Source organism: Rhinopithecus roxellana, chromosome 3 (genome assembly GCF_007565055.1).
Source record: "Rhinopithecus roxellana isolate Shanxi Qingling chromosome 3, ASM756505v1, whole genome shotgun sequence".
NCBI classification, from domain to species: domain Eukaryota; kingdom Metazoa; phylum Chordata; class Mammalia; order Primates; family Cercopithecidae; genus Rhinopithecus; species Rhinopithecus roxellana.
In genome coordinates, this window is record NC_044551.1 from 96,245,400 (window position 1) to 96,261,605 (window position 16,206).

A 16,206-nucleotide genomic window follows, 5' to 3' on the forward strand; every position below is an offset into this window, starting at 1 on the left:
GTTGCTTCTAAAATCATGTGAAGGGACACATTAGCCAGTCCAACAGTTATAACCATAAAGGTTATAGGTAAAAACTGTAATGCTATACTGTGAAACCCCATCCATATTCTTGTGTGGTCTTGTCTGTGAACATGTCCATATTCTTGACGTAAGTCTTAATTCATTTTATATGCATTTTATAAGTGTGGATTGTGATATATTTATGTTAAAAATAATATTGTATTTTTTTTATTTTTATTTTTTTTTACGTATTAGAAAAAATGAGGGATATCTTCCCCCCACCCTTTAACATGTTCATAGAGGATCTAGGCTTGTTAAAATGCCTCCTTCCTATGCATCACTTCTAGATGCGTGCACAGCTAAAACCCTTGATAGCACAAACATCGTGCAGCCACGCGCGGCCGCTCCCTTTGCTGAGAGCGTAATCCTGCGGGGCTCCGCAGAGAAGTAGCCGGCACAGGGAGGGTGACGTCACCTTCCTCTGCGCATGCGCTTGCCGAGCGAGGGCGGTGCCTGCCAAGCTGATGCAGATTTATCACTCTGCTCTTTGTGTGCAGGCGTGCGCGCGCGAAGTTTCCCCTAAATTAACTAATGAGTAAAATTCGGTAATCACCACCAAGACCCGGTACTAATAGGAAGCTCCAGTTTACTATTTAACCCTCTTTTTCTGGTTGTTTAAAAATACTGGCTTATTTATTAACATTTTTGTTACTGCTGCAACCCGTGTTTTTTTTAAGTATGTAGGATTCTTTTTTTTTTTTTTTTTCAATCTCTTCCCACAGATTATTTTCCAATTTAGTAAACACTAACTTGGAATAGCTGACAGGCAAATGAAACCCCTGCGAATGGGTGAGGAGCAGTTTGTCTTGTGGGCTTGGCTGCCTTTAAAGGAGGAGACACAGCCGGTTCAGAACCGCATCAGTTCATTTTGTTCAACAGCTCAAATGGTCAAGGAGTAACCGTGTTTCTTCTAACAATGTTTACTGAAAAACTCATTTGACTAGTTTAATTTGAAGATTATGTAAAATTTCAGATTGCTAGTATCTGCCAGTAGTCCTGGGAGAAATACAGGATTTAAAAAAATAATAAAACCTACATTTTCCTTAAAAAAAAAAAAAAATGTTAAATTTGATTCATGGTTTCACTCATTTGATTCATCTTTGTGCCACTTTTGTAAAAATACCATTTTTAACATAATATGCTATATAAACTTTTGTTGCTTATTGTGAAAATATTTCTAGGGTGCTTTTTATTGTAAATAAATTGGAGAGGGGCTTGTTCTTCCTGGACTGTTTGTTATTGCTGTCTTAAATTTAATGCCACAGAGGTGACCAAGTGAGTGAGCATTCTGGTCATCAGTGACTCGCTTAGAAGGGTATTTGTCTCAGTGCAGCACCTCTTTGCAGGATCTCAGTATGAAAGATGAGTAATTGATTTGATCAGTGGGGTATTAGATAGTTGAAGTTCCAGACTGTCGATTCAGTGGAAAGATGTTTCACTGTTGAATGATAACTTGCAGAATATTTCTTGTTAGGGCAGGGAGGTTAATTTTCCATCTTATGAATATAAATCATACTATGATTGAAGGCTGAACTATACCTAACATATTTCACAAAACAAAAGTAGAAAGTACTAAGGAATTTTGGGGTTCTTGTGTATTGGTTCGGGGCAAGCTGCTGTAGAAATATATTAATTTGTTGGTTGAGTTCATTCATTGATTCATCCATCCATCTTTCTTTTTCTTTTCTTTTTTTTTCTTTGTTTGAAGACAGTGTCTCTGTCCGTCACCCAAGTGTGCAGTGGCATGATCTCGGCTCACTGCCATCTCTGCCTCCTGGATCCAAGTGATTCTTCTTTCTCAGCCTCCTGAGTAGCTGGGACTACAGGTGTGCGCCACCACTCCCAGCTAATATTTTTTGGTATTTTAGTAGATGGGGTTTCACCATTCTGCCCAGGCTGGCCTCGAACTTACGAGCTCAGGCCATCTGCCTGCCTCGGCCTCCCCATTCATCCATCTTTCTACCCAGCCATCCCACATCTGGTGAATGCCCTTTGCCTGGCCCTATCCTAGGCATCTAGGATACAGCAGGGCACAAAACAGACATGTCCTGTGGCAAATTGGCTGATCTCGAGAAAAAGAGGCAACTATTCACTTGATAAAGAATATAATGTTTATTATTAAGGAATAGAAGTGATTTGGGAGTCCAGATTTAACATTTATGCTCACACTGACATGCTGTCGAACCAAATAGTAATTTGAAAGGTGGTAACAGAATTAATTTTGGCAAGTAATAGGCTGAAACTTGTGGTTATTTTAAAATTAGTATATTAAAATCTCTAAACATTCCAGTTTGTTTTAGGGAAAAGCAGTTTTTTGTGTGTTGGCTTGAAACCAGAAAGAAAACCATCAAGCACCACCTATATATAGTTAACAACTCTCAAATCTGATTTTTTTAACCCAAGCCTGTTTTCCTCAATAGCATTCAACAAATATTAGTGTAAACATTCTGAACATAGTCATTGTAGACTTGCTTCAGAAGCGTATTTGTTGCCTGCCTTTAAGGACTCCCCTGGGAAACATCTTCTGCACCTAGAGATAAGCCTCGGCTGACTCCATTCTTGCTGTTTCACTGTTTCCCGAAGCTAGCTTTTCATTAGAGTCCATAATGGTTGCTGTATTTCAGATAGTAGCAAAATATGCTTCAAATTGTAACAGAAATCCAGTCTGTCTTTTCTGCACAGTTTAGTATGGGCTCTATATAACTTAAAAGATTATATAATTCAAAAAATGGGTACAACTAAATGTCCCCCGATTTGGGCCATTTACCCTCTGGTTATCTCCTCTCAAGTTGCTCTTCCTTGTCTAGGCTTTCTGTTAATCCTAATTTTACCAAATTTCTCTCTGTGGCACCCCCTTCCACCTGTTTAAGTAGCATTGGCAAACCCCCCTGGTGGCACTGAGAAGTAGAAACGTTGCCGATGCTTGGTCTTTGGTACAAAGATAAGGTCTGGGATCCCAGCAGGGCCTCTCCGTGGTGGTATTTGCTGTTCCTGAACCTCTCTGTGACTGGAGAAGTGTGTGCTTCCAGGGGGCGCCCACCGAGGGCAGTCATTGTTCAGTAAGTTTGGGAACCACAGCTAGATCCTTTAATGCATGAATGAAGAAAGCATTAGGAGTTGAGTCGTATCGGCTGTGTAATCTCGAATCTGTGGAATGGCACAGAAGCCATATATTTTTAATTTTTTAGAACGTTTTTATAGTCCCACACTGTTTTCCTAAATAGCTCTTCAGGGCATGGAACACAGCCTGCCTTTTTGATCTGAGGAACTTTCATGGTTGGGTTCTTCCTGCTTTTTATTGAAAGTTACATATGATATATTTAATCTGGTTTTAGTATTTATACATGCTTCCTGAGTCCTTTGCTTATTGGGTGTTTTTTTTTTTTAAATGGAAATGAGATCTAAAATAATACCTAAGTGACCAGTCACCACAATAACCACAAACTCAGTTTCTTTGTGTGGTTAGTTTTATATTTTTGCCCCTTTTATATTTTCTTTTCTGTTTTCGAAGTATTAGTTGATGGTTTAAATAAAATTAATATCTTTTTCAGTGACAGTCTACAAAAATATAAACTGGTTAGAATGTATATTCTGGTCTATGCGTGGGCATGTACCTACATCATAATGAAAGTGAAGCACCTTTTCACATCAGTTTCTCATTAATTCATGTGCTTTTCTTCCTTTAGAAAGACTGAGTCTTCCTTAATTTGGGGGGAAACTGAGGGACCCATAGGTTAACGTAACTACAGCTCTGAGAAATGAAAGGTCACATGGGAGTGAGTCTGTGACTTATAGTGGGACATAGGAAATTGAGACATTCATTGAGTTCTGTGTTCTGTACCCTGCTTTCAAATCAATATGCTGTTCCTCCTGTGAGGTGGCCTGGAATATGGCAGCCCTCACTTCCATCTTCCACTCCACTGTGGGTATCAGTAAATATGTGTGATTCAGAAAGTTAGCAGTAATTGTCAAAAATGCTTTGGAATGATGACTCAAGTCACACAAGCCTCTATTGGGATGTCAGCATTGGGATCAGGACATTCTTCTTGGTGATGGCTGTGTGACTCACAAGTGGGGGCTCTGTCTCTGTAGTGTAGGAGCCAAGGCTGCAGTTGGTGGTGACATTTCTCTGTCTGAGGGCCTTGTTGTGTCCTGGTCATGACATCTGTGGGCATGGATGTGGGAATGGTAGGAAGCATGCGTTTTCTCATCTGAGCAACAGAAGGGGAATCCTCCCTTCAAATACCTGTAGATAGGGATCTACAGCTGTCACTTACTCCTTCCTGGTATTTGTCTATCATGTGATCTGTCTCCTCCTCATTTGCCCGGGTCCCATAGCACTTCGTGCTGCCTATGAACATTCCATAATCTGCCTTGTTTTGTCGGTGTTTGTCAGCTTGTCTCTGAGGGTCGCTGGCGAGCCTTAGTCCTCTTTGCATTGCAGTTGCCCCTGTGCCATCTGTATCCACGGCAACCACAGCAGATGAAGTCAGTCTTTGTAGACACATTCAGTGAGTTACAGTGACTGGCAGTGAATTGATGACTAGATTGCATCCATTCAGGAGTTTTGAAGGAACCTGAGGATGAAATTGCAGAACTCTTGGCTCAGATGTTTTGCCTTTTATAAATAGCCGCTGTTTTCAAAACTTGGTGGGTTGCCAGCACAAAGCATGGTGCATTGGAAAGGAAAATGGCCTGGTGCTGTGGAGGCCCCAGCTCGGTCGAATCTCCCCATAACTGGCTGACTAGGACCTCATGATCCTCAGCCGAATGAGTTTGCTGTGAAGTCTGTGGTGATTGTCAATGTCATCGTTAAATCTCATTAAGCTGGGTTCCTTATACACGTGGACATATTCTATGGACAGGAGTGATTTACGTTAAGAAATCAGATCACACTGCTGATTTATTCATTCTTTGTTTCTATGAATGATATGTTGCAGAGACTGAATTTTGCTATATTCCTCCCGAAGGTGTTGATTTTGTTGCTGCTTGTTTGCCTGCTTTAGCAGGCATGTAATTTGGCCCGACCCACATGTGACTACACATTCTGTGTCTCTGCAGTGGGTAGCAACTCAAATTTTGATTTAGATCTTTAAATCCTTAGCAGGGTTGCTTGGAATTCACCTGGTTTTTGTTTTAAAAGCTCCGCATTGCTTAGATGGGGCCCTGCCCTCAGGCTAACAGCCCTAATGATGGGCTGTGTGCCCAGGGTCATATCCTTTTCCAGGTGTCTCTCCCAGCTTTTGTCATTCTCTAGTGTCTGGAGAGAGTCATTTTTTATAAATGTTCCCTGAAGCAGGGCTTGCCCAGGAGTTGCTGCTCAGGACACCAAAAGTGAAATAAATGTTCATTCCTTCACTTTCAGTACTTTCCTTGCCTTCTAATTCCAAGTCTACGTCTTGCTGTGGTTGTATTACCATGCTAGCATTTGTGATGCTTTTCTTGTACCATTTTGGCAAAAACAAACACAAATGGGGATGGGGAAGTGGTGTTTTGTTTTTTCCTGGAGATTGTTCTGCTAACAATGTTAGTTACTAGTTTTGGTAGGCATCCCTGAACCTAGATTACCTCTGTTAGAGATCGCCAAGAGAAATATCCAGTTTTTATGATGAGTATGGACATTTTGGACCCCAAATTCCCACGTAGGCATTCACCCTGGTGAGCTGGGCTAGAAGCTTTTGGACTGCAAGAATTCCTTTTGCTTAGATGGATTTTGGCCTAAATTGCCTACTGCATGCTCCTTTTCTACAATATTCCCACTAGACCTTCTAAGATACTGGGAGTAGGGGCAGAGTTGGGTTTTAGTGAGAAGAGGGACCTAGGCCACCTCTGAAACTGGAGTGGCACTGGGCCATATGACCACGTTAGCCATTGACATTCCTCCAGGGGGCATGACCCAGAAAGCCTGGAAGGAGAGAGCCAGGCCCCAGCTATTTATAATCCCCTCTTTCCTTGCCACTGTGTATTTTTAACCAGACCCTGGAAGTCTGACAGAATGAGGCATTGAGCTCCCCCTAGAGGTTTTAGCATGTCACAAGCAGCAATTTTTATAAAGCAGTGTTGCTGTCTGTTTTCTTTGCTGGTGTCTACATTAATCTACATAAAAATTAAGATTTGGTAAATAAGCTGGACTGATTTCATATCCCGTCTCCTTTTGGGACCAAATCGTTATTGCTAGAAATGGCTGAGAGCCTTTTGGGGACACGAGCCTCTGGGTCTGTGTGCAAATCATATTCAACATTAAAATAGAAGATAGTTTTGTGATCACAGATGTGGAATTTAAATGTTGTCCTAAGATCATGTTTCTTAAGTTGATTTAATGGGTGTGGATAAAGCTGCTGTGTTAGCATCGGATAGAATGGTTAAGGAATTAACTGTCACTCTAGCAACCCAGTAATTTTATTTTCTCCTCTGTATTTCAGGGTTTCGAAAAAACGATGAAATGAAAGCTATGGATGTTTTGCCAATTTTGAAGGAAAAAGTTGCATACCTTTCAGGTAAAGTTTACCTTTCAACTCTGCTTTATCCAACTGCTCTGACACAATGTCAGAGTCTGACATAATAAATGAACTCACCTGCCTCGACATATAAAAACATTGGCATTTCTATGAATTTTGAACTGCTTTATTCTTGTAACAGTGTTCCTGAAAAATTAGTGCTCAAAGCATTTTCTTCCAGCTATGAGGCACATGATAAGTCAGTTAGTGTTGGTGATGAAGATACATTTGTTTCTGCCATTCAACAAAAATTTGGCTGTTCTGCCCCAATCAGTTAAGTTTAAAAACTGATCTTTAAAAACCCGATTATTTCAGCAAAAGTGGTGGGAATGTGATGGTATGTAGATGGGTCCTGAATTTCTCACTTTGGTTTCTTGTACTCTGTACCTGCCTCTGTTGCTTTGTCTTTTGGGAGGCAAGGACGCCTGTTTCTCCTTGAGATCTACTCTTTTGTGGCTCTCTGGTCATGGAGTAACTAGGACCCAGGTCGTGGATGATGAAGCCTTGGTGATTTTACCAGCTGAGTCCATTTCCCTATAGACCCAGTCTTTGAGGCCCTGGCCCACCCGCAGACAGACTCTGGGCCAGTCCCTTGGGCTTTGGGCACCTGACTGCCCTCTCTTCTGCACATAGATAGTCAGCGTTAGGCCTCTTCGGACTGTCTTCTCGGGGCCTCCCTCCCACATAAACAAAACAGCCATTGGGTATTACACCTTTTGGGCACTAGCTCACTTGTTACCAAACAAAGATTTGCAAGATTTTTCTGCTCTATCAGGAAGTTCATCTGTAGATTGTGGTCACGTGCTTTTAGATGAATTTCCTTTGAGAATTTTTATCTTTCTCAAATAGGCATTCTGTGCTGATCTGTGTATCCTCTTGAACACATACCAGTTTTAATTTATAACACTGATAGCTGCTTTGATAAGTTTTTTGTGTCCTCTGGACGTGTGGTACTGCTATATATTCAAGATGCAGCTTCCTGTGGTGTTTTTGCTAATCTTGCTTTGCTTCATGTTCAGTAATGTTTCTTGGTCCCTGTTAATATGGTTTGATTTTGTGGGAGTAAATCTAATTCATTATGTATTTGGAAGGTTCACAGAAGAGTGTAAGGAGTTCATGAAATGAAGGTGCTTTAAATTGTTGGAAATATATGGTGAAAAACAAATACTGGCTTACAGTACACTGAGTTTTAAAAGTAGCATTTATTTGCTTTTCTCTAATCATTTACTGACAAACTGCATTGTAAGGACTCATGTCAGCTTTGCGAACCCCTGATTTTGTAGTTTACAAACAGAATAATTAAAAGACTCTACTTAAAAATTAGAGGTATCTGTAAGGAAGGCTTAAAGCCGAGTCCATGTGTTTATCAGTTTTTTATTTTTAAAGTCTGGGTCTGTGATAATAGCACCTGCTCCCTCTGACCTCTCTTTGTGTTTCTGAACGTTTTGTTCCATTTTCTTTCATTAGCATGTGGAGATGGACATGTGAAGCAAGGTGGAAGGTTAACATTGGTGGGTTTTGTTTGTATTCATGCTTTTATTAGGTAATACAGAATATATTATCAGCTGACATTTTTATATAGTTTACAGTCAACACTAAAACTTTACCTTTTAACTAATCAAAGAAACAAAATCAGTCTTTTTGAGTTTGTCTTCAATGTTTAATAAAACCTTAAATTCTGCAGGGTTACATAAAGTTGGATATCTTTGGTGGGGTGGGAAGTTTTGCTTTTACAACAAATTAGTAGGAACTGTTTAAAATATTAGCGATGGTAGAGCTTCCAGCAGTGTTAGCAAAATGACGTTAGTAGATGTCACCGCACTTTTACAGTATTCCTAATTTATGACCAGAACTGGCAAGGCTGATTAGCATGAGCTCATTGCTCTTTGTTTTAGGCTTATTGTTATCTCCTTTAGGAAGGGAAAAAAAAACCCATACAATTAAGTAGAAATTGACTACTTGTTTTGTATTACATTTTTTGAAAATTACAAAGAATGAATAAACTTTCCAAAATAAAATTTATCTCTAACTCAGTTTTTTTCTGTTTTTTTTTTTTTTTTTTTTAATTGAAATCTAATTCACATACCCTAAAATCCACCTTTTTAAAACGCGGGATTCAGTGGATTTGAGTCTATCACCAGGTTGTGCAGCCATTACCACTAATTCCAGAACCTTTTCATCACCTCCCAAGAACCCCATGGCCACCTCCAATCCCCCAGCACTGGCAGTCACTAAGCTATTTTCTGCTCTGACCTCATTTAAAAAAAAAATTAGGGAATATTATGATACGTTTGTAAAAGCTCTCCATGTGAATGGCTTTTAGTGGTTAAATCTAAGTAAAATGGCAGGGGCTTTGTAAAAGTAGGCCAAAAGATGAGTGATTTTAAAAGGTACTTATTAGGTCAAGATCTCTAAAAGCCCAGTGATGAACCTGAATATTTCCGAACCTTAGTGTCTAGGTCTTCTAAAAAGTAGTGCTGATTGCACTTAAGTAAGATAGAACGTACTGGCCGGGCGTGGTGGCTCAAGCCTGTAATCCCAGCACTTTGGGAGGCCGAGACGGGCGGATCACGAGGTCAGGAGATCGAGACCATCCTGGCGAACACGGTGAAACCCCGTCTCTACTTTTTTACAAAAAACTAGCCGGGCGAGGTGGCGGGCGCCTGTAGTCCCATCTACTTGGGAGGCTGAGGCAGGAGAATGGCGTAAACCCGGGAGGCGGAGCTTGCAGTGAGCCGAGATCGCGCCACTGCACTCCAGCCTGGGCAACAGAGCGAGACTGTCTCAAAAAAAAAAAAAAAAAAAAAAAAAAAAAGATAGAACGTACTACTTCCTTCATTTAGGGTGAACTCAGTGATTAAATGTCTTACCTGACTTAGTGTTTGAAGTCAGAGAACAGTGCTGTGGTTTGACTGGATCACCTCCAAAGTTCAGATGTTGCCAATGGGATGCTGTTAAGAGGTGGGGCCTTCAAGGGGCAGTTAGGCCATGAGGGCTTCTCCCTTGTGTGGGATTAAGGCCCCTGTAAAGAGGCTTTACGCTTGCCCTTCAGCCATATGAGGATGCAGCATTCCTCTTCTGCCCGTGGAGGATGCAGCCCTCACAAGACGACCGAACCTCGTCAAAATGCCCTATAGTTTATATTTAATGGAGTTTGCGTCTAATGGCATCTTACATATAATGTCAACTATTAGTGTGGTTCCTATGCCACTAGGGTTTGAGCCTTAGAAAATCTCACAGACAACCACCAGAATTAAGGGCTCATTCTTTTTTAACTGTTTATTATGGAACATTTTAACATCAAAAGGAAAGGAAATAGTATAATGAATTTTCACGAATTCATAGCCCACTTCAGCAACTTGTTTTTCTATATTTCCGCTTAGTCTTCTCTTCACTCTGAATAATTTTGAAGTAAAATCCAGATATTATTTTATTTATAAATATTTAGTATTTATCTCTTAAATGTAAGTGTTATTTAAAAAAAAAACCCTGCAATACCAATAACAGACCTAAAAATTGAATGGTAATTATTTAATATCCCCCAAAAAACCCAATGGGTATTCAAATTTTTATGCTTGTCTCATATACATTGCAGCTGGTTGAGATGTCTGGTAAGGCTCTTTTCTTTTAACCTGTAGGTTCTTTGTGTCTTACCTCCTGATGTTTTAGCAAGCGAGGAATCCAGGTGTCTTCCTGTGGATTTTCCTGTAGTCTAGATTTTGCTGGTTCTATCACTGGGTGGTCATTTAACATGTTTCACTTCCCCCATATTTCTTGCAGACTAGGAGTTAGGTCTTGAGGCTTGATTAGACTGAGCTTTGATCTGGCAGGGAAGGGGGCAAAAATACTTAATGGGTGTGATTGTTTAGTTTCATAGGGAATTTTATTAGGAGAGTCTTATCTTGTTTTTATGGTGTTCATTGATGATTATTGCTTAGATCTAGTATTTAAGAATTGCAAGATAGTGGTATTTTCCTTATGTCCTTTCTTTAACTTGGATATCTCGTAAAGAGAGATGTCCCATCACCACTTACTTGATTGTCCTGAGAAAGACTTCATACAGGACAAGTAGGGTAAGTGATTGGTTCTTGTCCGTAAGCAGTTTTCAGGCTAATGAAAAAGGACCATTGTTTGTTTGCTTTTTTCCCCTGATAAAGACTTATTTCAAATGCATGATTTTAAATATATATGATGTTTTGATTTATTGCACATTTTCTCTCGTATGAAGTTAAAATTGTCCCATCTTTGGCCAATGGGAGCCTCTTCAGACTGCTGCTAAGTTTTGTTTGCTGATGTGAGAAGGTGTTTCAGGACTACTTGGTATAATTCCTGCCTCAGATCTGGAATCAGCCATTTCTCTAAAGAGCCCTGGTTCCTTTTAGTGGGAAACAGTACATGCTGCTAGGGATATCCACTGGGTGGGTTGTTTCTGTGTCTCTTTAGTGGACAAATCTGGGGGAAAACACACACATGCATTTTAATAAGAAATGATATCATGACTTTATATTAAAATTCATAGCTCAAATATAGGATTATAGATATTTTATTTCTTCAATTGCATATTTGTGGATATCTGTTTCATTAGTCTAAAAGTGTTAGTTCCTACCTATGTGGACATAATTACTTACTTTGTAATGCTAATGGTATTAGCACAGTATATAGCACAGACTACCAACTGTAATTTAGTATTTTTCTTGTTTTCTTGGTCCTGGGGATGTATGCCGTTAGAAATCTACAGACCTATTACTGTATTTTAAAGTCACACGAAACAGTTCCTCTCCATGTGGATATGCCATCAGCTTGAAACCTGGAATCATTTGTTTTATTTTGTAAGACTTAAAACCCCAACTTTCTTCAATTTTAAGTAAAACTTAGCATAATTCCACAGTAATAACTAAAACATAGTTTAAAGTTAAGGTCTGGTTAAAAAAAATCTAGTTTTTGTTTTTGCCTTCTCCACCCTGTGCCTCCCCGGTAGGAAAACTTTTAAAAAAAGTTTTTGGTTTAATCCTTATGCTTTTAAAATATGAGCAATTCTATTGATCTTCCCATCTGTTTTCATCTTCTTCTTCTTCCCGAGATAAACAGAAACGTAATATGCCTCATTTTCTATTCTTTGCTTGTTTTATTTCAAAGAATATTCTGGAGATCAGTATATAGCAGCACATAATAGAGTTCTCATTTCTTTTTACAGTTGTGTATTACTCTGTTTTGTGTTTGTAACAAAGTAATACACAAATGTATATATACCAGAGTAAGACACAACTTTCTCTATATATCTGTATTTGTATATATGTTTTTATATATGTGTGTCTATGTCTGTGTGTATATGTGTATGTGTATACACCATAGTTAATTCAGTCAGATGCCCATTGATGGACATTTGCTGTTGTTGTTGTTGTTGTTTTGTTTTTAGAATAGCTTTTTGGGGTGCAGTGAACATTCACTCTTATGTTGGGGGTGTTGACAGGAATGTGGGATTTGATGCCTTAAGGTTTGCTGGTACCTTAGTTCTTCATGGTCCAGTTTTGGTACTGCCTTTCCCCAGAAGAGAAGGGGAACCTTCCATTCATCTTGGGTATTCTTGTTAGCGTCCTAGCATAGTGGGAGCCGGCAGGTACTGACTGAGAGGACAGGAACTGGCAGGACTTTTCATGCAGGCTGCTGCATCTTCTCAGCCTTCAGTAGAAATACTCCATGAGCCAATTCCTGGTTCTCAGGACCAGGCAGCAAGAGGTGAGCCTAGAAGGTGCAGGGCTGGCGAGGTGCTCACCTTGGCTGCTGTTAGAGCAGGAGTTTTTAACAGAGCTGTATTACTTTTATGGCATACTTAATAGACGTTAGCCATCATTTCTCTCTTTCACAAATTATGTCTTTTAACAGAGTTGTATTACTTTATGGCACACTTAATAGACGTTAGCCATCATTTCTCTTTCACAAACTATGTCTTTCAGAGATTTCCTTGGCAGAGGCTGCTTTTTATTGTCAGTGTGAGTTAGACTGTTCCTTGGGAGTTGGGAATAGGAGGTTGGACAGTGACTAAAGAATAGTTTTCAATGGTGGTCTAATCCAGAAATTGAAACAAGGGCTATGGAGAGAAAGATAGAGTTGGTTTGTTGAAATTTACATTTTACTCCTCAAAGCAAGCATGGCTGTCTTGCAAGTTCTTTGTAAATAAGTGAAAGGTGAGCTTCTAATTCTTTTAAAGAGAAAGAGGTGATTGTGAATCTAGCTGTTTCTGTGGTCATCCTGGGCCGCATTGCTCAAGAGACCAAGTCTCCTGGAGTTTTTTTTTTTTTTTGAGACAGAGTCTCGCTCTGTCGCCCAGGTTGGAGTGCAGTGGCGTGATCTCCGCTCACTGCAAGCTCCACCACCTCCCAGGTTCATGCCATTCTCCTGCCTCAGCCTCCCTAGAAGCTGGGACTACAGGCGCCCGCCACCACACCCGGCTAATTTTTTTGTATTTTTAGTAGACATGGAGTTTCACCATGTTCGCCAGGATGGTCTCGATCTCCTGACCTCATGATCCGCTCGCCTCAGCCTCCCAAAGTGCTGGGATTACAGGCATGAGCCACCGCGCCCGACCTCCTGGAGTTTTAAGAAGAGGGAAATGAGGTCTCAGGGTTTAAGGAAATAATTGTCACACAGACATGTATAGCTATAGTGTAGGACCCTTTCAGCCTTCTTTCTGTGATCAAAATAAACCTCAGTTTCCTTAGCGTATCCATCAAGCATTTCTGCTAACTGATACCTGATAGGAGGTATTTTTAGTTAATGTTGTGTGGAATATGGAAAAATAATCCATTCAGCAAATGTTTGTTGGGTGCCAGTCTCACTGGGCATGGAGAGCATTGTGTATTCTTAAATGAGCAAATGAAACAAAGATGCCTGCCCTCATGGAGCTTATGTTCTAGTGGAGGAAACAGATAGACAAAAAGAATATGTAAATTGTATCATTTCCTAGAAGGTAAGAAGTGCCTTAGAGAAATAAGATTGGATATAGGAAAGGATGCAGGTTTATGTGAACTGAAAATAAAACACCATCATTATAAACAAAAACTGTTTTTGTTTTTTGGTATTTTTTTGTTTGTTTTGTTGTTGTTGTTTTGCTTTTTGACTAAGGCAGCATTTGGATAAGCAGATAATCAATGAGCTGTTGTTTGGTTTCAGGCATGAAATGCTTCCATACATAGACATCCTGTGATGCTGGCAGCATTTCCTGTCTTTTTCATTTCATTGTAGAAACTAAGGCACTGATTTCCCATCTATAAAATGAGGCTGACATCTGTCCCGCCTGCCTCACCATGTGGCTTAGGGTTGATAACACACACATGTGAGTGTATCTAAAAGGTGAAGTTTTTAGGAACTACAGTGCTGTTATTTTTACTAGTTTAGGAACAGGAACAGAACTTTGCATTTGTGACTTTTCTGCTTTATACCCAGATGCTATTTTCATTGGGGTACTTCCTGTGATGTTGGAAACCAACCTAAATCTTGGGGAATAGAATTAAACAGACACCTGTCTAGTTGATTTTAAGCTCCTTGAGGTTTAGTGAGCATGTTCCTCTGAACTATACTTCATCCTTTCTAAGATTTTTTCTTCATACCTCCCTGAGGAGGAGTCAGCAGAAAGTGATCATTAACCATGTTACACCATCTATTAGAAGGTGCACCCTTAGCAGGGAGATTAGCATGTGAAAAGATTCTTACTTCCTAAATGATTTTTGATAAAATTGTAAAAATATCCCAGTGAATTTTCTGAAGTTCTTTTCTAGGAAAAGGAAAAGTGACAATTTTTCCTCTGTCTTAAAATTCAGATTCAGGTGTCTATAAGCTTTTCTTAGGACATGACTCAGCGCCTAAGCGGATGAACTTGCTAGCAAGTCTTAGGATACTGCTAGCTAGTGCTACCAGCCTGGGACAAATCTTTGTAGTTGAAAGCTGGAAAAGTGTAGTAGAGACTGTCAAAACTTCTGCACAGAGCTGCCTTTAGTTCTCAGGTCTGGGGTGATCAGAATGGCCATGCGCATTGTGCACACCTACTGACTTCCCATGCAACTTTCTTAGATTGGCAGATTTTGGATTCTACTTCTCACACCCGTGGTGGAGCATGCCTTGCTTGACTTGTGAGCTACGGTGACCCAGGAGGGAGGAAAGTGTAATGTGGGTCCCTATGGAATCAAATATTAGGCTGCATTTCAAACACATTTTAAAAATGCAGAGTTGTGGTCCAGAAAAAATGTTAGATGCTAGCTTTCTCTTTACCAAAAGTGAGGGGAATGTTTTAATTTAAATAATACGTACTGTATTTTTAATAATTCAAGTTTCTATAGTATGTGTTAATCTATGATAATTTCAGTCAAGGAGATTGACTCTTTTGAAAAGAATGAAAGGTATTGGGAAATGAAAAATATTGAAGTTGTTAATCTGTTTTATCTTGGGGATAAGAGGTATTCCAAAAAATTAGAGCTATTGATATTACCCTAAAAATCATATCAGATGTTTTAGAAGATCACTTGATAATGAGCGGTACTGCTTCTCACTTTTAATAGTACTTTTCATTCATAAATGTTAGCCCTCTCAAAGGCCCAGGAGCCCGTTATTTAGTTATCCTTATAACATTTTTACTACTAAAAAAGAACGACAGCCAGTAGTTAGAAAGATCATACCATTTTTTTTTTGTCTGGGCGAAGACCTAGCGATGACAATGTTGCACAGTTCCTTCGTCTTTATTTAAGCTTTTGGAGCCTCAGTATCTTTGTAAGACTGGAGTGACAAAACCACTTAACAGAGTCATTGTAAAATCACATCAGAAAGTGTATGTAGAGCACGGGATACCCTACCTGGATTTGTTGGTACCTATGATTGTTGTTCCCATATAATACCTAAATTAATGGATTTAGAAATAATTTAAGGCGTTTCTAGATTACATGACTAAACAATATATGTGGATTGCTTTAAGTATTCCCAATCAAAATGAAGTTTCATTATTATTTAGAATGAGTACATAATTCCTCTGAAGTTATGAAAACCATATTGGTAAAATATGTTTTTAAAATACCATCATCTTCTGCTGTATGTTTTTTGGCCTTCTCTAAAAGGAAAGAATCTTCTGTTGTTTTTTTATTTGCTTGCTTGCTTTCTCATTTTACCTCTGCTGATGATTTTTGGTGCACAGAAAATAATTAAGAGTTTTGTATTGTGACTTGAATTTTGCGGTCTCCTGAAGAGAGATCATTAGAGTTCTAAAACTAAATGAAGGATCCACTTGAAAAGGCTAAATTTTCCTTCTCTGTTTTCCTGACAACCCCGAAGGAAGTAATAAAATAAATGTGACAATTTCACCACAAGTGTTTAGTGATACCAAACTGACTTCATTAGGGTTGTGTATGTTAACAAGAAATCTTTCTGCCTGCCTGTCTGTCAAAGCCACATATTCTGAGATTTGTACTCTTAGTGTGTGATAGAATGTTTCTCAAATCCTTAAGCTAATTGGCTTTAAAATTCTCATGTGGTTCTCTTACATGCATGTGTGTGGTTCCGTGTGAGAACCCGTTATTTAGATAACTAAATAATGGGTCCACGCAAAGCTGGACCAGTGAGGGTCAGGTGCCATCCGTCCCAGATTATAAAGTCATCATCAGCATAG

The 16,206-nt window shown here is 39.5% G+C and overlaps 1 protein-coding gene across 5 annotated transcripts in view; it reads left to right on the forward strand.

Annotated features, from left to right (window-relative positions):
* The window catches only part of TRIO (trio Rho guanine nucleotide exchange factor), a 367,782-nt gene that overhangs the window by 123,755 nt on the left and 227,821 nt on the right, over window positions 1-16,206 (forward strand). For all 5 annotated transcript variants that reach the window (XR_004056304.1, XM_030926983.1, XM_030926984.1 and 2 more), the window contains exon 2: window positions 6,483-6,557. Coding sequence is in view for 4 of the 5 variants with exons in the window: in XM_030926983.1 (XP_030782843.1) it covers window positions 6,483-6,557 (75 nt within the window). In the remaining variant the exon portion in view is untranslated. The remainder of the gene's footprint in view (window positions 1-6,482; window positions 6,558-16,206) is intronic.